At 43.7% G+C, this 22,491-nt stretch overlaps 4 protein-coding genes and 1 long non-coding RNA gene across 6 annotated transcripts in view; 3 read left to right on the forward strand and 2 right to left on the reverse strand.

Annotated features, from left to right (window-relative positions):
• The window catches only part of LOC111965291 (uncharacterized), a 29,427-nt gene extending 16,049 nt beyond the window's left edge, over positions 1–13,378 (forward strand). Inside the window, exons 2-3 of one of the 2 annotated variants that reach the window (XR_002877495.2) lie at positions 12,231–12,411; positions 12,631–13,378. This is a non-coding gene — a long non-coding RNA (uncharacterized lncRNA). The remainder of the gene's footprint in view (positions 1–12,230; positions 12,412–12,630) is intronic. The other variant, XR_011480042.1, reaches the window with a different exon arrangement.
• ube3d (ubiquitin protein ligase E3D) overlaps positions 1–16,707 on the reverse strand; it is a 24,141-nt gene extending 7,434 nt beyond the window's left edge. Inside the window, exons 1-9 of the mRNA XM_023989367.2 lie at positions 16,489–16,707; positions 12,165–12,370; positions 10,435–10,525; positions 9,770–10,010; positions 8,897–8,969; positions 8,434–8,512; positions 8,088–8,196; positions 7,767–7,963; positions 5,863–6,001 (exon numbers count right to left, since the gene is read on the reverse strand). Coding sequence (XP_023845135.1) covers positions 5,863–6,001; positions 7,767–7,963; positions 8,088–8,196; positions 8,434–8,512; positions 8,897–8,969; positions 9,770–10,010; positions 10,435–10,525; positions 12,165–12,370; positions 16,489–16,577 — 1,224 coding nt within the window. The 5' untranslated portion in view covers positions 16,578–16,707. The remainder of the gene's footprint in view (positions 1–5,862; positions 6,002–7,766; positions 7,964–8,087; positions 8,197–8,433; positions 8,513–8,896; positions 8,970–9,769; positions 10,011–10,434; positions 10,526–12,164; positions 12,371–16,488) is intronic.
• The window catches only part of LOC111965284 (inhibitor of Bruton tyrosine kinase), a 143,505-nt gene that overhangs the window by 76,952 nt on the left and 44,062 nt on the right, over positions 1–22,491 (reverse strand). The gene's annotated exons all lie outside the window — the stretch shown is intronic.
• On the forward strand, positions 18,376–20,047 carry LOC111964696 (protein DOP1A). The gene is made up of 4 exons (XM_023988532.2): positions 18,376–18,383; positions 18,840–18,935; positions 19,317–19,487; positions 19,685–20,047. The coding sequence occupies exons 1-4, from the start codon at positions 18,376–18,378 to the stop codon at positions 19,953–19,955; spliced, it is 546 nt and encodes a 181-aa protein (XP_023844300.2). The 3' UTR covers positions 19,956–20,047.
• The window catches only part of pcdh20 (protocadherin 20), a gene marked incomplete at its 3' end in the record, with an annotated part of 23,934 nt that continues 21,454 nt past the window's right edge, over positions 20,012–22,491 (forward strand). The window contains 3 exon segments of the mRNA XM_070443768.1: positions 20,012–20,035; positions 20,258–20,356; positions 20,655–20,754. Coding sequence (XP_070299869.1) covers positions 20,012–20,035; positions 20,258–20,356; positions 20,655–20,754 — 223 coding nt within the window.

Consider the following 22,491-nt stretch of genomic DNA (forward strand, 5'->3'; position numbering starts at 1 on the left):
TGGAAAAGCCTTCATATTGGTATAGAGGGCGTGATTTTCCGGACTGTGAGGCGACAGAGCGCGCTGACAATAAAGATGCGAGGTGGACGGACGTGCATTTGCATTGGTGAAATGTGTGTGCTTTAAACCGAGCAGGATTGAAGTGTTAAATGACTTCTTCTGATACCTCAAGCTCTGGCTCGTAGCTGAAACAGTGACTCCCTAACATCTCTCTACTCTCTAGACCACTATGTCAATCGACTGTCAGAACCGGTGATGCGTGTCCCCTCTCCCAGGCACCGCCAAGTTTCTCGAGCGTCAATCAACCCACTTAAGGACTGGCAGCGCCGTCAAAATCCTTATCTCCCCTGTTCTCCCTCATGCCCACTATCTGGGAACACACACCAAGAGTGAGATATAGCCTCCATTACCATTCTCCTACTGAATGTCAGCCTTGACGAGCCCTGCATTTCTGCTAGAGTATGATTTTTTTAATATATAAATGGATGTGTTTGCAACTGAGAACAGGAGGATTCTCACTTCTGTATATGATAGTTTCTTCTCCTCTTCACGCTGAGAGGAGAGTCTGGTTTTGCTTGGTTGGATGTGACAGGCCCCTCAGCAGACTGGCAGCAGAGCTGTAATTAACAAACTGTAGATGAAAGGAGAGGACTCCACTCCTATCTGCACGGCACTACAGTACAGCGTAACTCAGCCATCACATCAGTGCTGTTCACTGCATGTTAGGATGGGAAATTGCCTGCTGTTTTAAGGAAACGGAGGTATTTCAGGGGTATTTCAAATCTGGACCTCGAAGCCAGTTCCACTGCTGATTTCCATTCTTCCATCTAATCAGGGGACTGATTTAGACCTGGGGACACCAGGTGGGTGGAATTAAATATAAGGTAAGAACAGAAAGCCTGCAACTACTGGAAATCCTGGCTCGGATTTGAATACACGAACACCCTACGTCAAGGCTCTCCAACCCTGTTCCTGGAGAGCTACCATCCTGTAGGTTTTTCGCTCCAACCTTAGCACGCCAGGTTGATAATTAGGCAGGTCGATAAGCTAAATCAGGTTAGTTACAACTGGGGTTGGAGCGAAAACCTACAAGAGGTTAGCTCTCCAGGAACAGGGTTGGGAGAGCCCTGACCTACACTAGCTTCAACCGGATCACTCCTCCAACATTTCGGGAAGAAAACAGCGTGGCATGGCTGAGACAGCTTATATGAAGGTGGGGAAGTGGTAGAGAAACATCTGTTTCATCTAGGCCTACATACTGTTACAATGTGACATTCATCCCTGACCATGTTTTAATTCAGTTAGCCGTGTTAAGTCACTGAGCACCGTCTGTCTTGGTTGAACGTACTGGAGGTGGACTGGTGTTTGTTGGAGATGCACGCCAGTAATGTGTCTCTAATTGGTAGGAGAATCAGTGAGCCTCTGCTTAATTGAATTGTGGCTGTCTGTCACTGAGTGCCATGACTTGATTAGTGTAGAGTTGACGACTGCAGAACTAATCTAATTTATTACCAGGGTTACTCATTAGTACAAACCGTAGAAAAACATTTTGCAATGAAATGAGGTTTCTTATTGGAAAATTCAAGTTAGTCCCTCCCTGTTTCAGCGTATGCTTCTGTTTGGACAATGGTTCCTAAACACTACACCCCAGGTGGACTTGGGTGACTGTTGAAGTGTTATGACCAGCGCTGCATGTGTTATGCTTTTCTTTACTGTAAAAGCAGTTGTATTCACTGTGTACTAAGTGAGTGTTACTTTCTATACTAAGGGCTTATCAGCATTTTAACTCTGCGTGTCTCTCACAGAGCTACTGCACAGATGGCCAAATTAATGAAAAAACCTGGATCGCTTCTACAACCTGTGACAGGGAATCAATCTCTCCCTCACTTTCTCATTCCTCCATCCCTTTCAAAATCTCGCTGTTCAACATTACCCAGTGATATATTCCAATTATTTGATTAACATCATAACACTTTCAAACTGGGATTTATGTCCCCTTGCCTAGAAGATGTGAACCTCTGAGAGATATTTGACTTTATGTGTTACTCTGACTGATGCAGTGTTGTACATTTTCTTCATGTCTTTCCCTCGGTCTCGTTATTTTTTAATTTCTTTGTCTCTTTCTCTCACTATCCCTTATCTCTGTGTGTGTCCAGTGTTGTAGACACCTGGGAGAAGGACATCGGTGTCCACCCCGTAGACCTGCCCCAGACCACGTGCCAGGAGCTGTTGTCGGTGCTGACAGCCAGTACTTCCTGTCTCCCTCTGTCGCTGCATTCCATGAACTCCTACCAGGTAACAGGGCCTCTGGGTAATGTAGGCAGAGCTTCTCCCGTTGGCAGGAGGAGCACGACACTGTTTTGATTCCATATTGCTGCTATCCATTATTTACAGCCTCTGCCTAGTAAAAAGTTACAGCCTCTGCCATGTGAAAAGTTTTTCAATTGGCTCATTCATCCTCAACTCCCTCCAAAGATTTTCTATGGGGTTGAGATCTGGAGACTGGCTAGGCCACTCCAGGACCTTGAAATGCTTCTTACGAAGCCACTCCTGCCCGGGCGGTGTGTTTGGGATCATTGTCATGCTGAAAGACCCAGCCACGTTTCATCTTCAATGCCCTTGCTGATGGAAGGAGGTTTTCACTCAAAATCTCTGGTGGCTGACTAAATACTTTTTTGCCCCACTGTATGCTCACGCATCAACTACAAAATCCTGTTTCACACCTACCAACCTATCCTAAACTCTGGACACAAGTACCTGTCTGACCTTGTTCTATCCCCCTGCCTCACAAGCACCCTTCGCTCCTCCAGGTCCGTCTTCCTTCAGCAGCAGACTAAAAACTATAGGTGACAGGGCGCCGCGGCTGTGGAAAACACTATTAGGGTAGAGTCTCTTCCAGACATAATTAGTGCAGTGTCTCTGTCCTCTTTTAAAAACACAGCTCAAGACCGTGCTGCTCACAAAAGCTTTCAAGGACCTCTGCTAATTCTGTTCTCGTGTCCTCCGGACCTGATGATCCCTGTATATAGCCTTGTTTCTTGTCTATGTTCTGTTTTTTGGATTGTTTTTATTATTTAAAAGAAAATGCCAGCTTGGGTGTGAGAAAAACACTTGAAATTAAATGAATTATTATTGACACAAGGTCCTGCTACATTCCAGGAATAGTTGTGATATGTTAATGTCCTACCCACGGGCGAAACAGTTTCTCATCACAGCTTCGTCGTGAGCTCACGGCAGTTACAAATTCTAATAATGGAAATACAATTTCAGCCCGCCTCCTTTAAAAACATCTACTCTCCTAGGGATATTATTATTATATATATATATTATTTTTTTTCTTCTTCTTTTTCTTTTCCTTTTTTAGATATGAGAGAAACACTTCTTTCAGTACCGGGAGATTGCATTTGCCAGTAGTTTATTTTCTTTCCATCACTGTACTATGGCTCTTTTGTCAGAGGTAGTAGTATTCACAGCGGGGTGTTAATCTGTCAGCGTTAAAAGGGCTGATACGACTAGAGAAGAGAAGCGTCAAAAGCTATAGGCTCAGATTTGGTGCTCTCGTACAGGCGTTCAGTTATCACAACACTCAACATCTTGGCGAGGTGACAGAGGGAATATTATTTACTCCACTTGACGAGAAAAATAACTGAGGGGGGGGGAAAAAAACAAATGACATGTGTGAATGGGAACTGGCTGCTGAAGTGAAAGCAGCTTGTCTACACTGAAACAGTGTTCTGTAGGGAATAAGGCATTTCTCAAAGTGTGATGTAAGCTACTGACTGAGGGAGGTTTCCGATTCTGACTGAGGAGTGCCACAGCAACTGACCGAGTCATCTAAATGACGGGGACCAGCCACACTGACTGAGTGTCACAAGTCTTTCAGTCTAATACAATACAGTGCGGGTTAGCAGAGAATCCTTCTTCCGACGAATCCCATGTTTCATGCATTCCCTTACCTCCCTCAGGCGCGTGTATCTGAGGGAGGTAAATCATTTCAACAATACGCCACAGTGCAAGACATCGTCAGGGTGAGACTTGATATAGATAACATTTTTCCAGCATGGTGCCCCTTACCTTTTTCTGTCCAGTTTTATCTTCCAGTGTGCCTCTCTGTGTGGGAGATTAATGAGCTGGCAGGCGGGGGGGGGGGGTTCTGTGGCAGGGGTGGCACGCTGTACTGGAAGTACTTTACACCCCATTACACCGCAGCACAGCTCAGAGGTGGAACACAACATCCCAGACAACACACCATTCCTCCTCCAATAATGAGAGGCTAGATCTGGTTAGAAGGGCTAACACAATAGACTGGCACTGGAAGGCCCACTCACCATTTCACATGCCCACACACACACTATTAGGGCTACATTATCAATTTGGTAGTTTTCAGCCCTCATCTGCTGTAACTCTATCTGACGATGTGATCGCATTACTCTCTGGTACTACTAGGCCTACAGCAGAGCAGTGAATCCATCTCTCCAGTGGAGGCATTTAAATGACTAAATCAGACACTCTTCATCACTCCCCTTAGTCCCTCTTGTCTCTTCCCCCATTTTAGTGACATGCAGTCTAAAGTACCCCCGTCCTAAAACAAGTCCCTTTTCAGCAATAGCATAATCACTCACGGTCAGGACAAGACATTGATATCCTCGATTTCCAGACGAGTGATGAACGGGACTTGGGAATATGGTAACGTGGGGGGAGTACGGCATCGCAACTGTAGACAATTGATGGTTTCGATGGAAAATATGTATGTAAACTAAAAAAGACTTATTGCGACATCTGGAATGTACGGAATTACTAACTCTAACGCCTATCAGACTGAAATACGACAAACTGAAGATAACTCCTTTCCTTACTTTTCCCATTTTCTCTCTCTCCCCTTTTTCTATCTAAGTGAAATTGATAGCTTCTTCCAGAGTCAAATATGAGTTCCTCCTCCCCTGTACAGACCCAGAGGGCAAGTAACAGAGTTTTGTGAAAGAGGGAAGAAACACAAAATATGAGATTGCAGAGCCTGGGAGAGAGAGAGAGCGAGAGAGCTCTTAAACGTAATATGCAGTCTCGTAGAGGTTTGGTACTGTCGCAGTGGTGGGAAGTGAGAACAGTAAGTAGAAAGCATTTTAACCAAAGGACCCAGAGTCATGATAACTATATAATGAGACAGGAGCCAGAGGCCTTATTTACAGCCACACTAAATATGCCGGAGCTCAAATGTTTGTTCTTTTTCACATGATTTGTGGATGTTAGGCTCCTTCAACTTCTTCAACTATACGTCTGGCTCTCAGGTGAGTGCTGCTGTGACAGGTAAAGAGGCAGGGATGAGACAATGTCGGTAATTACTGTGCAACTGTCTGGAAAGTCTTTGGAGAGTCCCTGGTGAAGTCAGCAAAGTTTACACCTCCTAGTCTTGCCTTGGTGCAAGAAAACTCTCCCTTTTTGTACAGTAGAGGAGACTGTTTCTGTGTGCACTAATAAGTTTGACTGCCCAACAGTATTGGCGGTGCTCCAGCGTCTTCTAAAGATAGTTTGTCAAAAAATCCCTCTGGACCGCTTTTCGAAAATGAGCTTTAAAAAATGGCCGCAACGATAGCTATTTTTTATTTATTTTTATTTTACCGTTATTTTACCAGGTAAGTTGACTGAGAACACGTTCTCATTTGCAGCAACGACCTGGAGAATAGTTACAGGGGAGAGGAGGGGGATGAATGAGCCAATTGAAAACTTTTCACATGGCAGAGGCTGTAACTTTTTTACTAGGCAGAGGCTGTAAATAATGGATAGCAGCAATATGGAATCAAACAGTGTCGTGCTCCTCCTGCCAACGGGAGAAGCTCTGCCTACATTACCCAGAGGCCCTGTTACCTGGTAGGAGTTCATGGAATGCAGCGACAGAGGGAGACAGGAAGTACTGGCTGTCAGCACCGACAACAGCTCCTGGCACGTGGTCTGGGGCAGGTCTACGGGGTGGACACCGATGTCCTTCTCCCAGGTGTCTACAACACTGGACACACACAGAGATAAGGGATAGTGAGAGAAAGAGACAAAGAAATTTAAAAAATAACGAGACCGAGGGAAAGACATGAAGAAAATGTACAACACTGCATCAGTCAGAGTAACACATAAGTCAAATATCTCTCAGAGGTTCACATCTTCTAGGCAAGGGGACATAAATCCCAGTTTGAAAAGTGTTATGATGTTAATCAAATAATTGGAATATATCACTGGGTAATGTTGAACAGCGAGATTTTGAAAGGGATGGAGGAATGAGAAAGTGAGGGAGAGATTGATTCCCTGTCACAGGTTGTAGAAGCGATCCAGGTTTTTTCATTACATTTGGCCATCTGTGCAGTAGCTCTGTGAGAGACACGCAGAGTTAAAATGCTGATAAGCCCTTAGTATAGAAAGTAACACTCACTTAGTACACAGTGAATACAACTGCTTTTACAGTAAAGAAAAGCATAACACATGCAGCGCTGGTCATAACACTTCAACAGTCACCCAAGTCCACCTGGGGTGTAGTGTTTAGGAACCATTGTCCAAACAGAAGCATACGGCTGAAACAGGGAGGGACTAACTTGAACTTTTCCAATAAGAAACCCTCATATTCATTGCAAAAATGTTTTTCTACGGTTTGTACTAATGAGTACACCCCTGGTAATAAATTAGATTAGTTCTGCAGTCGTCAACTCTACACTAATCAAGTCATGGCACTCAGTGACAGACAGCCACAATTCAATTAAGCAGAGGCTCACTGATTCTCCTACCAATTAGAGACACATTACTGGCGTGCATCTCCAACAAACACCACGTCACCTCCAGTACGTTCAACCAAGACAGACGGTGCTCAGTGACTTAACACGGCTAACTGAATTAAAACATGGTCAGGGATGAATGTCACATATGTAACAGTATGTAGGCCTAGATGAAACAGATGTTTCTCTACCACTTCCCCACCTTCATATAAGCTGTCTCAGCCAATAGCCACGCTGTTTTCTTCCCGAAATGTTGGAGGAGTGATCCGGTTGAAGCTAGTGTAGGTCAGGGCTCTCCAACCCTGTTCCTGGAGAGCTAACCTCTTGTAGGTTTTCGCTCCAACCCCAGTTGTAACTAACCTGATTTAGCTTATCGACCTGCTAATTATCAACCTGCGTGCTAAGGTTGGAGCGAAAACCTACAGGATGGTAGCTCTCCAGGAACAGGGTTGGAGAGCCTTGACGTAGGGTGTTCGTGTATTCAAATCCGAGCCAGGATTTCCAGAGTATTGCAGGCTTTCTGTTCTTACCTGATATTTAATTCCACCCACCTGGTGTCCCAGGTCTAAATCAGTCCCTGATTAGATGGGAAGAATGGAAATCAGCAGTGGAACTGGCTTCGAGGTCCAGATTTGAATACCCCTGAATACCCCGTTATCCTTAAAACAGCAGGCAATTTCCCATCCTACATGCAGTGAACAGCACTGATGTGATGCGCTGAGTTACGCTGTACTGTAGTGCCGTGCAGATAGGAGTGGAGTCCTCTCCTTTCATCTACAGTTTGTTAATTACAGCTCTGCTGCCAGTCTGCTGGAGGGGCTGTCACATCCTACAAAGCAAAACCAGACTTCTCTCAGGTGAAGAGGAAGAAGGAAATCATAACAGAAGTGAAGAATCCTCCTGTTCTCAGTTGCAAAACACCATTTTATAATTAAAAAAATCATACTCTAGCAGAAATGCAGAGGCTGTCAGGCTGACATTCAGCAGGAGATTGGTATGGAGGCTATATCTCACTCTTGGTGTGTGTTCCCAGTGCTGGCAGAGGGAGAACAGGGGAGATAGAGGACTTTGACGGCGCTGCCAGCCTTAGTGGGTGATTGATGCTCAGAACACTGGCGGTGGCTGGGAGAGGGGACAGCATCACCTCTGACAGTCGATGACATAGTGGCAGAGAGAGAGACGATGAGGGAGTCACTGTTCAGGAGCCAGAGCTGAGGATCAGAAGAAGTCATTTAACACTTCACATCCTCTCGGTTAAAGCCACACACATTTCACCAATGCAAATGCACCGTCTCCACCTCGCATATTTCAAGCGCTCTTGCTCACACCTCTTACCAATATGAAGGCTTTTCCATCTGGGGTCTGGATAGAGAAACGAAACATGCTCTGGGAGGAGGACAGCTCCACCAGTCTGGCAGCTATGGTCTGTTCCAGAAACAGTGACCTGTGGAAGAGTAGGGCATGGTTAACCATCATTATGAATTCTACCTTCTGTGTCTAACATAATATTCTACATCTCGTTGGCATTCTAGTAACAAAAGGTCATATCTGTCATCTGCATAATGAAAAACGATACGTTTACATTGATTTGCACTTTGAGAAGCTGAGTATCCGTATGATGATGAGTATCCACAGATGTTACAGCAATATGCACCAGTCTGAGAAGCATCAGCATAGTTACCTGTCTAGGGAGGTATCAAACTGGCTGTCTCCCACACTGGGTCTCACTGTCACCTCTGTGATGTAGAGTTTCAGGGTCCCTGCAACATTTACAGAAACTGTTACTATTGAGCGAACCCTCATGCAGACAAAACCTGGCCTGGGCGTCTTTCCTAATGCAATGCAACTTTATTATGGTTCAAGCCCCAGGTTAGATGATAAAAGTTGGGAATTGAACTGGCAAACGAAGGGCTGCTGATCTCATGCCATTCACTGCCTTTGTGCCCTTGAGCAAGGAACTTAAGCACTAAAATTGCTCTGGTAGTGTCGCTCTGAGGCAGACGCTGTGCTGCTCCCAGCCAGTGTGTGTTTGTGTGTGTGTGTGTGTGTGTGTGTGACATTGGGTATTATGACATCAAATCAATAAATTCCTGTTGAAAAAATTGACAATATACAGTATCTATTCTATAATGACTGTTATGTACCTGGTGCCACAGCCTCTCCCAGGCCGGCTGTACAGCTCTTACAGGAGATCAGTGTACGCCTGCGGTTGGGTTTCTACAAAAAGAACAGAAAAATACAAAATAAAGCTAAAGACAAGAACACACAGTTCTAATTTAAGTTAATCCAAAACGGAAATCGATAACCAAAATCAAACAGCCTAAAAGAGGAGAGAGCAATGGGCAGGCAGAATTCCTCTCCTCATCTCTCTTTCCACTTCCCATCCACAGCCACACTAAAAGGCCCAGGCTGAGCCACAGATAGTGACTAATAGATGGAGAGGGAAATCAATCCCACTCCAGATAGTGATGGAAAGAGAGAGAGAGAGAGAGAGAGAGAGAGAGAGAGAGAGAGAGAGAGAGAGAGAGCGAGAGCGGCAGAGAGATTTTAAAATAATAATAATAATAAAAAAAAGAAAGAAGCTTGGCTTCAAACACCCGGCCTGGCTGTAGGCTCGGGTTAAAGTGGCTCACGATATGTGTTGATGTGCTGCCTGTCTGCCCGCCTCCTCAAGTTCTCTCTCTAAAAGGGAGTGCTGCTAGCTGCTGCTGGTAGTGAAGTAGAATGTGTCCATCTCATCCTGCCAGTCTCGAGCCCAGTGGGATGGGGGTATACAGATACAGTCTCTCACTAACAATGAGCCTGAAGCACATACACTGCTGATGTAACTACAGTACACTTTCCAAACACGAAAATGTTGCTTAACTTTTTGGTAGGTATACAGCACATTGGGGAGGGAGTGGGAGCGAGGTGAAACGCCAAAATGATGTATCTAACGAACATCAAAGTGATGAGCAATGCTAAAACAGCATTGATCTTCTGCCTCAGAGGTTCCTTCCTTCCTTGCCGCCTCTCACCTGTGTGTCCTGATTTTGACCATCAGCCATTTTGTTGGTGATGGGCCTGGGGCTGAGCTCCTGGGTGAGAGTCTCCTCACAGCCTCTATCCCGGTGCACAAGGAGGTGAGTGTCGCCCAGTAAACAGTCCTCCGCTCGGGGCAGCAGCTTCAGGTTGGCAAAGGGGTCCGGGTGGCAGCACCAGTCATCCACCAGAGAGCTCCAGTTGCCGTTGGGGAGAGGGAGCACTCGCTTGAACACCCTGAGAAAAATCAATGACATTACATTGTTGCACAATGGAGACTATTTGTACTGTGATGAAATTAATCGATAACTTCAATCAAAAACCTATTTGCATGAATCAATCAAAAACATATTTGCATTAACAGGGAAAGCTGGGCAATATTCCAGTTCTACCCATTTTCCATGACATAATGTCACAAACATATGTATTCACTAAGCTATGGCAGGTGTGTGTGGGTGTGCATGTATCCCCCTATCCAATGTCTCCATGACATTGGGAGATGAGCTGAGACAGACCACAGCATTGTCCTCTAGCTCAAACAGCCATCCATCTCCCTCACCGAACCCATCTTCTCCACTATTATGAGCGGCACCGCTTCTTGTGTCTGAACGGAGGACGTAAATTAACCAACAAACCAACTTCCTTCCTGGGGTCGTCTCACCTCTCCTCCAGCACCCTGGTCCCACAGGACTGGCAGTGGAAGCAATAACTCTCTTGGACCAGCAGCCTCTCCATCACACTCCCCAGGGCCTCTGTTAGGAGAGAGTAGCCACAGAAAACATAAACAACTCTATCGGCGGAAAAGAGCTTCACCTAGAGACGGAGCAAAAGTCGATAAACACTGGGGTGGTGGCGGACTGGCGGTGGTGAAAGAAGCTTGGAAGAAAGCTGCCAATCAATCTGTTTTTGATTGGACTTGTCAATGAATACCCCCCCAGCTGTCCTTGTGTTGCGTCGGCTGGGCCGGCTTCCTCTCAGCTGGAGAGGTAAATTACTCCGTCACACCATAAAACACACAGTGAACACAGGCAGAGAGATGAAGGCCTGGGGTCTTAGGGGTCTGGGCCCATATCCAAAAAGCATTTCAGAGAAGGAGTGCTCAAAAACAGATTAATTGCCAGCTTTCTTCCAAGCTGCTTTCACCACCGCCAGTCCGCTACCACCGCAGTGTTTATCGACTTTTGCCCCCTAGATCAGACTTTTTGTGGATATGGATATGACCCCTGTTCTCTCAGGTTAGTGCTGCAATGACTACAGTTAATATAAGCCAGATCTGATGAGTGAGACAAAGTAAACCTGGGGTGTATTCATTGGACACCAAACGGAAGAAAACAGACTGGTGCCAGGACAACAACCTCTCCCTCAACGTGATCAAGACAAAGGAGATGATTGTGGACTACAGGAAAAGGAGGATCGAGCATGCCCCCATTCTCATCGATTGGGGCTGTAGTGGAGCAGGTTGAGAGCTTCAAGTTCCTTGGTGTCCACATCACCAACAAACTTACATGGTCCAAGCACACCAAGACAGTCGTGAAGAGGGCGTGAAGAGGGCATATTCCCCCTGAGGAGAATATTTGTCATGGGTCCTCAGATCCTCAAAAGGTTCTACAGCTGCACCATCGAGAACATCCTGACTGGTTGCATCACTGCCTGGTATGGCAACTGCTCGGCCTCCGACCGCAAGGCACTACAGTGAATAGTGCGTACGACCCAGTACATCACTGGGGCCAAGCTTCCTGCCATCCAGGACCTCTATACCAGGTGGTGTCAGAGGAAGGCCCTAAAAATTGTCAAAAGATTCCAGCCACCCTAGTCATAGACTGTTCTTTCTGCTACCGCACAGCAAGCGGTACTGGTGTGCCACGTCTAGGTCCAAGAGGCTTCTAAACAGCTTCTACCCCCAAGCCATAAGACTCCTGAACATCTAATCAAATGGCTACCCAGACTATTTGGAAAATCAAGTTACAGCTGATTCAGGTCAAATATTCACATTGTCTGTATATCTATCAGTGTGTATAGCTTTAGGCACCAGACATGACGGGACAATTACTGAGCTGATGACTCAGTCCTTTATAGATCAGTACTGTGTGGGCTGATCAGGCTACAGAGAGCACACAGGAGGACTCCTCCACTGTCTCAGTTTGAGGGAAGGCTTCACAGCCACAGACTAACTGACTCAAACCAGATGAGAATAAATTATATAAATCAGCCATAAATAACAAATTATCTGCTGATACTGTTCCATCTTACCTGAAGTGGAGATGGTAATTAGGCTATGTGAGAAACATACATTTAAATGGTAGTAATTCTCTGTCTCTGTGTGTGTGGTGTGCGTGCGTACGTGCACACATTTATTTTTAAGTGCGTCCATAGAGCTAGCCTCACCATTACCTGTGTCATCTGTGTGCTGGTCCACATTGAGGCGCATTCTGAAGTGTATCTCGTCTCCTGTTCCAGGTGCCTCCCTGCAGGAGCCCTCCACGAGGCTGACCCCTGCTGGCAGCTCCACGATTAGCAGGCCCCGAGGAGTCCGGATGTGGAGGGACGAATCTCCTCCTGTAACGCTCACCTCTGCATAGCTCGTAGCCACATCTCTCCTGAGGGAGGGACAGACAGAGTCTTATTTTTCTAAACACAGGTAACAAAACATATACAATTGGATTAATGATTCAGCATAATGGCAGGCTTCTGCACAATGGCTAACAGACAAATTAGACCGCGTTCCTTGACAAGTGGATGATAAACAAGTGAATGATAGACCAGTGTGTGTGTGAGTGTGTGACAGTACTAAAGTAATTTATCATAACCTTCCAACCTGTCCTTATCCCCCTCTACCTCCTGCTTGTTGCTGTCTCAGCTCAAAGTAGAAGTCTAATGAGTTAAGAGGAAAACTTGCAAAGAGAAAGGATGCACTCACTGCTCTGAAGAAGGGAAAAGGAAAACAGCTGTAGGCAAACTGAAGAGAGAGAAATAAAGAGATTTATATTGTGTGTGTGTGTGTGTGTGTGTAAGAAAGAGAAATTAAGGAAGAAAAAAAGAGTGGAGGGTAGGGGAAAGCGCATGTACAATGTTGGTCTAATACAGAAAATGTTTTTTTCCCCCTGGCAGCGACACCCCTGATGCACTCATGCACAGATGATATGTTGCCCTCTGCTCAATCTCTGGGTTCGATGCAATTATTTCACTAACCATGCAATGCGTCTCTGTCCATGCTTGACACAACTGCTGTCCCCCAGGAAGAAAAACATATTTCCCAGCGAAGACAGCATTAAAGACTTGGGTCGGATGCATTGAATTTTCTCACTTCCAATCGAGTGGAGGAAGCAACAACAAACAACTGGAAGGAACCATCATCAGACTTGCTCTAAATTATTCTGTCTACAATTAGATATTTCGACACAAGTCTACTTCATATAGGCTACTACTGCCACACCAGACAATACACAAGCGATTGGTAAAACAAGGGTCTCTAACCAGTAAACCTGCTCTTTTTTACAAGATATTATCCAACTATATAACAATTAGGCTATGCAGCAAAGCACCGACTAGGCTATAGGCCTGACCTACAGAATCCCACACCAATAAACTGTAACACATTTAGGGGACTTTTCTGTTTCCATCTACCGTGTCTCACTGGGCCATGGCTACAGCAGACCCGGCAGACCTGCTCTCACTAGGGGCAAAAGCCAGGCCACTGGTACTTTTCAGATTGTGTTTACATAACAATGGCTAACTGTGAACTTTAACACCTTCTCACAAAGCAACTGTTTTGATAACCTATGCAGAGGTAGTTGATTCTGCTCTTCACAAGTCCTCACTGTCAGCCCTAACAGTGGAAACACAATTTCCCAAGTATCGCAGAAGGGTGTATACACTAGTGTAACACGGGTGTTACAGTCGAAAAGCAGCATTAAGTGAGAAGAGTATACATTTATTCTCAGAGATGGAAAGATTCATTAGGGGCCGATTCAAATTTGAGATAAGCAGACTTAACATGGACTTAGGTCCATAAAACATGGATTTAAGTCAAAATATTTTGTTTTAAGTCCATCTTAAGTCAACTTATCTCAAGTCTGAATAGGGCCCTAATGATGCTTTTGTTAACAGTCCAAATGCAGCATTAGGGCCCTATTAAAACAAAACATTTTGACTTAAGAGCATGTTTTATGTTCTCAAGTCCATGTTAAGTCTGACTAGCTGCCACAGCTGGAATGGCCCATTTAATTTTATAATATCAACGAAACAAAAAAATTGCCCAATGTGAAACTGTTCATTTCCTACTTCAAAACCCAGCATTACATCCATGAGAACATGTTGGCCAAATACATGTGATGTAAAGGCAGGGCCGTCACCAGTTTCATAACAGTCGGGGGTCATATCTGAAGAGCAGGGACTGAGGGGGTTGTAGGTCAGAGGAGAAAAAGAGGACCTTTTCTAATATACATTTCTGCAATTCTACATCATTTTATATGACTGGAGATATTAATAATAATTTTTATACCACACAAATTGTGTGGTATAAAAAATGGCAAGTTACTCTGACGTTGAAATAGTCCTACTGAGATCAATAAAACGAACTGCCCATGTCTTAAATGCAACCAATATCATAGGCCAATGAAAAGAGAGGATACACATATTTTAGGCCTACAATATGAGGAAATTAAAGTACACCAACTTTCTGGTGCCACTCACTTATACAAACAGATTTTCCCGCAATTGTATTTTGAAATATTGCAAAAATACTTAAAAAATGCTGTTCATTGACAGCTACAACGCAACAGTCGGCGGTTTGATATTTGGCGCGCGGGCTGCAGCCTTGGTGCTCATGTGACAAAACACAATCAACAGCATAAAAAAATAAGAGAGATATTGATAATCTATGGCTATATTATGCTCTCTGGTGTAGTATTTTCAACGATTTCATTTATTTCTGTAGAGACGGGAGTAGTTACATAATTGGCACATGCATTTCAATTTAACTGCAGCACTTCCAGCACCCTGTAACGGCAGATTTCCTCCTCTTCGTCTGAAGAGGTGTAGCAGGGATCGGACCAAAGCGCAGCGTGGTTAGTGTTCATCATGTTTAATAACGACAAAAACCGTGAACACTACAAAATACAAAAACAACAAATATGAAAAACCGAAACAGTCCTATCTGGTGCATAGACACAAAGACAGAAGACAACCCAACACAAAACAGGCTACCTAAATATGGTTCCCAATCAGAGACAATGACTAACACCTGCCTCTGATTGAGAACCATATCAGGCCAAACATAGAAACGGGAAAACTAGACACACAACATAGAATGCCCACTCAGCTCACGTCGTGAACAACACTAAAACAACGAAAACACAAAAGAACTATGGTCAGAACGTGACACACCCCTTCCTGCAGCGCGATGTTTTCTTCCATGCGCTGTATTTTCCAAGGCCAAATAATCAACACTTATTATTCATTCAATTGATTGTGGTCAATAACCCCATAAGGTTATTGTGAAGGTAGGCCTACTGTAACAATAATATATCAGCAAGTAGCCTAGCCTATTACAAGATAATACATTCAGTAAGTCAATGAAGCCAATAGTGGTTTCAGCTATACTGTTATAGAAGGCCTTATGACCTTTTTAACCAATAAGAAAATATGTCAAATGACTTGAATAGCCTATGGGAAAAGTGTACACGTGTATTTACATCAGTAGGCTATGTGACTCTGTTCTCAATCAAAACGGTGCTGGTATTATCAGTTGACCACACATGGCAATTGCGTTACATTTATTATAACCAGCGGAGTAGTGATATTTTTGTATGTACCGACATTGTATAAGATACTTTTATAATATACATACAATGCATAATCCAAATTGCACGATTGCCTACACATACTCTAAGTAGTTCGAGGAAAATTTTATATTTTTTAAATCCTAAAACTCCAAATTATGCCTACTTTATTATAAATTAGGCCTTCATCACTGTCAATCGTGAATGATAATTATTCCCGTTTTACATGTGAAACGTCCATGCTGCATGCATGCCAACCATTTGATCCAATCAGTTTCATGGGAATATGCATTTCAATCTTGAATGATGTAAAGGTGGGTAACCAGCCTAACTACTGTCTAATCGAATTTTCTAGCAGATGGAGTTAAACACAGCCACAGCATGAGAACAAAAATGCAACAACTTCAGCACAATCATCCTAAATTGACATAAACAATTACGTGGTGTTTTTGGTATAAGAGTAGCCTGACATTATATTTGGTGTGTTATGTAGAATACTAATTAATCATTAAGTGATCTTGCGAGAAATATCACCATTCTGAGAAGTGGCACCTGCAGCACTACACTCCTGATTATAACCGTTGGATGACTTCGGGAAATACACGTAACCGCAGCTCTATGAACTCAGTGGTGCATTCAGTTGACTAACGGTATAATTGTTTTACACCATTGCACCAGCGCAAAAGTTTCGGGGTTGACCCAAAATCAATCGGGACTAAAGCCAGGTCTTGGTTAAGTCCCTGTAATGTAGGGCCCGCAGTTGATGTTATAAATATCACATAAATGTGCTTGAAATGCTGAATCCCTTTCTTTGCGTCTGTTCTGCGAGAACGCACCCCCCTCTGTCCTGTCCTGCTAGCACAACTAGCTGACATTAGCTAAGACTAGATAACGTTACCTAGCTAGAGCTTGCTAACTATTTCACAAATAATTACCGGAGAACAAGAAGACCACTTTGCAACCGCTTCCTTAGTTCGATAAACACCCAACTGGGGTCCCCAGCTCCTTTGGTATTTTCTCCCATGGCGTGTCTGTCTTTTTCTTCTATTTAACGTTACTTCTGGTACTCGCAATAGCTAACGTTAGCTGGCTAATTTAACAACAAAGACACGTGCAGTTTACTTTTCTTTAACATAGATAACTGATCCACAAACGAAATGCTTTACATCTATTCTATGTAATAAGTAAATGCAGCATAAAAATCATCAACCTATCATTTAAAACGGTGAAGACTTCTAATGCATATATTTGACTAGCTATCACACGACCGAACTTGTCTACGCTAGGATGGATTGCAGTCGACAAAGAAGTAGACGTGCTACAATCTGCAATGCAGTCTGGGACAGCTGTAACGGGATGTTTGGGCTTTGTGAAACTGAACGTAGGGCATGTGTGTTTTTGATGGTAGTTTTGTTATCAATAATAAAGGTAAAATCGCTATCTCAGAATATGTAGAACACTTATTACTGACTGTGACGTGTATGCTTACTTGACAAGTGCACCGTTTAACTGAGTCGACGACGGGGCCCGGCAGCAGCAACATCAATACGGGCATTGCTATACATACCCTAGCAAGCAATACATTTCCACTGTGCCAATAGCGCAGACCGATTTTTTTTCCATTCGTCAAAGCTGGATAAATAATTTAGTGACAGTGGTTTTCAAAATATCCTACTAACGGTAAGCTTTATCGTTAATTGTCACGCCAGAAATAGCCAGACTGTCGTTGCTAGCTTTGGGACACAACACGTGATTAGTTCTGTCTGAGATGATGTGTCCCAAAGCTAGTCGTTGCAGCTGTACGTACACGAACTAAGTTACATGGTACTATTGTGCCATCTGGGTGTTGTTCATGCCTTGACTGAGTTAGCTACTAACTTATTGAATGAGTAGTGCAAGTTATGTTGAGAGTTATTTTTTAGCTGCTGATAGTGTATAAGTCGTGCCTTCGAAAAACACTTGGTCTTGTCTCCATCTTTTTAAATAGTACATCTAGCTATTGAGCTGCGTTTTGATATTTGCATATATTATTTCTGTCAATTAGTTGGTGTCATTATGAATTAGGCTCTCTTGCAACCTAAATCCTGCAGCAGTACATGCGCTCATAAGTTCACTGGCTCCTCATTGTCTCGTGTCGCCCCATCACCAAAAAATTTTATTGTAGGCAATGGCAGGCTGTTCATTAGATCTATCGTACACGAGTTCTGTCCCTTCTTTTACAGGGGGAGAAATGTGGTCTGCCAAGTTTGAATTGATATTTCGATATGGTACTACTGTGTATTCAACCATGTATTTCTATACCTATATATAAGCCATGTTTTTTTTTTTTAATCCATTATTTTATTGCTGTTCACGTGCCACTATTCATGTTATTTTTTAAATTGTAACTTGCATGTTGAATGGACATAAGTAGCATTTCACGTTAGTCTACACCTGTTGTCCACAAAGCTGTGAAAAAGTTATATGATTGATTGTATTGGAACCCAACTCTTCACACACACTTCTTCTCTTTGTTCACTGAATTGTAATTGCTGTTGAGCGCCCATCACCTAAGCATCTGTTCACTAAACATGTCTGGAAGAAACCAGATTTAAGCACTATACATACACATTAGCCATATATTCCATTGTACGTCAGACTTTCCTAATAAACATTGTAATATTTATATCGACGGTCAATAACAACGCCATCTGTTCCATCATCAATCCAGTACTTCTCTGTCAATGCTGTCATTCTGAAGATTGACTGGCGCTGCCCTTGCACAGAGTGACTAATAGTCACCAATTCCCATTATGTACTCTGACTCATAAGCATAAACTCACATGGATAAGTAGACCTTCTCTTTCTGCCCCGACTCCATCACTCGTGTGAAGTGTTATGTAGGCTTGGTTTGAATAGCAGAATACCACCCAGGAGGATAACAGGAGGAAGTGAGCTGCCATGACTCAATACAGGAATTAGTGGGCGGCGTGGACAAGCCCTCAAGAATTTGAGTACCTAGAATGGCAGACCATTCTGGCCTGGCAAACTAGACAAGGGATACGAAAAACATTATTGTTTGAGTATTTACATATGTACTTTTAGTGGATGGATTACACAAGACACAGTACAAATTAAAACCAATGCTATCTCTAATGCGCTAAATTGCATATATATATTTTTTAACTCGGACACTATTATGGAAAAATGTAATTGCACTGTACACGTCTAGTTGGATTTTCAGGTTTGGCAAGCAATCTAGACCAGTGTGCCCAAATGACTAGCAACGCTGCCATCCTCCACCCAGTCTGCCCAGCCGGCATCGCAAGGCCCTGGAGACCTACGAGATCATCTTCAAGATCATAGGGCCCAAGAGGCTGGCCAAAGACCTCTTCCTCTACAGGTACCGACTAGGCTACAGGATGTCAACACTTGTTCAGGACAGTAGGAGAAGTACAGTAGCTTTATTGTAACTGGCAAACATGTCATAAACTGAATTTGAACTAGTAAAGTAAGTAAATAAAGCTTGTCCAAGCCAGAATGGTCCATAGGGCAGGAGCCTGTTTATCCTGTTTCTGTAGAGTGAGGCAGCATGATGTAGAAGTACACCCCCTGGACAGAACGCAAATCTATCGCAGGGCCTTAACCCTCAATCCATCTCCTTTGAACTAGTAAGAGAATGAAAATAAGGCACATTTTTCTACAGTTGACCTATCTGCCACATAATTTCCCCTTTGCTCTATTACCCCACCACCTAACACCTGCCCCCTGCTTTCTGTTTCAGCTCTGGGCTGTTCCCTCTACTCTCCAATGCTGCTATGTCTGTGAAGCCGGTGCTGCTGGGCCTGTATGAGACATACTACCTGCCCCTTGGGAAGACCCTCAAACCTGGCCTGCAGGGGCTGCTGACTGGGGTCCTACCAGGCCTGGAGGAAGGCTCTGAGTACTATGATAGGTAAGAGATGGAGGGCTGGAGAAAGAGAAATTATGTAATTGAATGAAGTGAATTGCTAATTATGAAGATGAAAAAAAATATTCGGTCAGAATCAACCTTAGTAACAATTCAGTCATCTGGGATTCAGTTGTCTTGTCAATGTATGTTTGATTTGCAACCCAAATTCAGTTATTTCAATTCAATGCAATCCTCTCCAGGACCAACATGTTGCTGGAGAAGGTGGCTGCGGCGGTGGAGCAGTCGGCCTTCTACAGCGCCCTGTGGGGCAGCATCCTGACCAGCCCTGCCGTGCGCCTGCCCGGGGTCACCTTTGTCCTGCTGCACCTCAACCGCAAACTCTCCATGGAGGACCAGCTCTACGTCATGGGCAGCGACATCGAGCTCATGGTACACGAAAAGAAGAATCATTTTCAGAGACACTTGTCTTTTTCTTTTATCCCAACCCCCCAAGATGCACACACCAAGTAGAGCTTGTAGTGCCTGTGTTTGGGCAACTTTTAGAAATCATTAGTAGTGTATTCATGATGCAGACTGAGAAATTAAATCCTGTGAACCTATTGAGTAGGGCCAGGAGTTTTTCCTAATAAAAAAAACGTAAAAAACTTTGGGCCCTACTTCTTTCCTGAAGAACAATAACAAGCAACAAATGCAGTAGGAGTCAACCTAGTCTGGTTGTTCTGAAATTCGACATATTCACAAAATTATTTGCAGTACATTAGATAGATGTAAATGGGGCTTGATTTAACCCTGTGTGGTGTCGAACCCTGCAGGTGGAGGCAGTCAGCACGTCAGTGCAGGACTCCAGTGTTCTGGTCCAGAGGAGCACCCTGGACCTGATCCTCTTCTGCTTCCCATTTCACATGAGTCAGGTAAGGACAGATCTGCACTACTCTGTCAGCACTGCTCAGCAGACAAGACAGCAATCACAGCACTTTTGGGAACTGGCCATTCTTGATGATGAGGCTATCCGACATCCAGTTAGAGGGAGAGAGAGCATGCAGTGACTCACAGTGGATGCTTCTTTGGCTGTTCACCTCTCCATTCAATCATCGAAGCACAAAGTGCCTCAGAGACCAAACAGCCCAAATTACGGCATCCTTCTAATTAAGAACTCATCTGACCGTAGCTATTATTTCCTTACTTTTGTTGTGTGTGTTGCTGTTCCAGGCCACCCGTCCAGACATGATTCGGATCCTCTCTGCAGCGCTGCACGTGGTTCTGAGGAGGGACATGTCACTCAACCGCAGACTGTACGCCTGGCTGCTGGGTAAAAGACACACTCACGCACACGCAATGGTTTTCCTTAGCCGGTAATAGCCTGCTTCTGGATGTAATTTTGTTGTTGAAAATTCGATAAATAAAATTGGCACCTGCAAATTGTCTGGGAGAAGAAGAAACAAATCCCATTGCGAAATAATGCTTTTTAGCCTATTAACTGATGGAAATACCAGTTTATGTAAATACATTTGACTGGTCATGCTTATCAGTCTATAAGATAATTAGCATCATTTAGTGAAATTAAAATGGCGCGTGTTCAGTATATTTGTTATGTATTACCGAAAACAGGCTTCATCAACACGTCACACCAATTTGCAATAAGTTGTGTCAAGTTGGCTGGATGTTTTTTGGCTGGTGGACCATTCTCGATTCACACGGGAAACTGTTGAGCGTGAAACCCAGCAGCGTTGCAGTTCTTGACGCAAACCGGTGCGCCTGGCACCTACCACCATACCCTGTTCAAAGGCACTCCAATTATTTTGTCTTGCCCATTCACCCTCTGAATGGCACACATACACAATCCATGTCTCAATTGTCTCAAGGCTTTAAAATTCTTCTTTAACCTGTCTCCTCCCCTACACTGATTGAAGTGGATTTAACAAGTGACATCAATAAGGGATCTTAGCCTTCACCTGGATTCACCTGGTTAGTGTATCATGGAAAGAGCAGGTGTTCTCAACTTTCTTTCATTGTCCAGTAGCCAAAGACACAATCCTAGTCATATTAGCAACCCATGCTAGTGGCTGCATATTAGATCTCCCCTCTCTCTGTCACATGAAACCACTAGAATGTGGGGTGTGCTTTTTCGACATGTGTTTTCCCACTAATTGCATTATGGAACGAACATTCACGCCTAACTTACTGCCTTGTGCGCATTGCTGCGCTCATAATGTGAATAAATAATAGTTTCTCAACATTTTTAAGCTAAATGTTCTGATCTGTTGCATCAGAATCATTGCTTTAAAAAAATATATATGTTTTTACATAGCCTAGGCCTACTGGTTGTATGAATTTAGGATCTATTGTGCCACAACTGTCCCAGAGTCTGTTTGGAATAGGCTATTTCTTTCTTGCACAGAACGACAAGATGACCAATAGAATAGGTMAACTTTTCTATGGGGGATAGTAGGTTGACATAGGCTAGTGATTTTGCTGTTCATTACTCCCTCGTCTTGTTGGCTGAGGAAAAGTAAACAGTTATTCTGACATCTTCAAAGTGTACATCAGGATTTGGTAAGAACATTGTTGCCTCCTCGTCTTGCATGTTCTTTTAATATGAATGACCATAATCTAAATGTGATTTCTGTTATTCTGATCACTGAGTGGAAGCCCTGATCAGCTCACACATCCAATGCATATGGGTTCGGTATATTTCCGGTAATTAAAGTGCTGCTGGTCAAATGTCCAGCGCCACATTTTCATAATGGAAACCCTGGTACACAGGCACAAACAAGCACATATACATACCACTGCATGCGTTCTGTACGACTTAGTACAGTTGAGCTGTTGGACTTTGCCTGTTGGAATGATCATCTGGCCATTTATGTCTTGTGCAGTAACATGTCTTGTAACAAGTCATATGCCAGTGCTTATTTCCCTACTTTGTTTTGTCTTATTTGCGTCTCACTCGCTGTGGATAAAATAAAATAAAAATGCTGGTAAGTGTCTGCTTTGTTAAGCAGGGCTAATTTTTTTACACTCAGAAAAGCTTGTTTGTTTGCTAAAT

This window comes from Salvelinus sp. IW2-2015, linkage group LG6.1 (assembly GCF_002910315.2).
Source record: "Salvelinus sp. IW2-2015 linkage group LG6.1, ASM291031v2, whole genome shotgun sequence".
Taxonomy (NCBI): Eukaryota; Metazoa; Chordata; class Actinopteri; order Salmoniformes; family Salmonidae; genus Salvelinus; species Salvelinus sp. IW2-2015.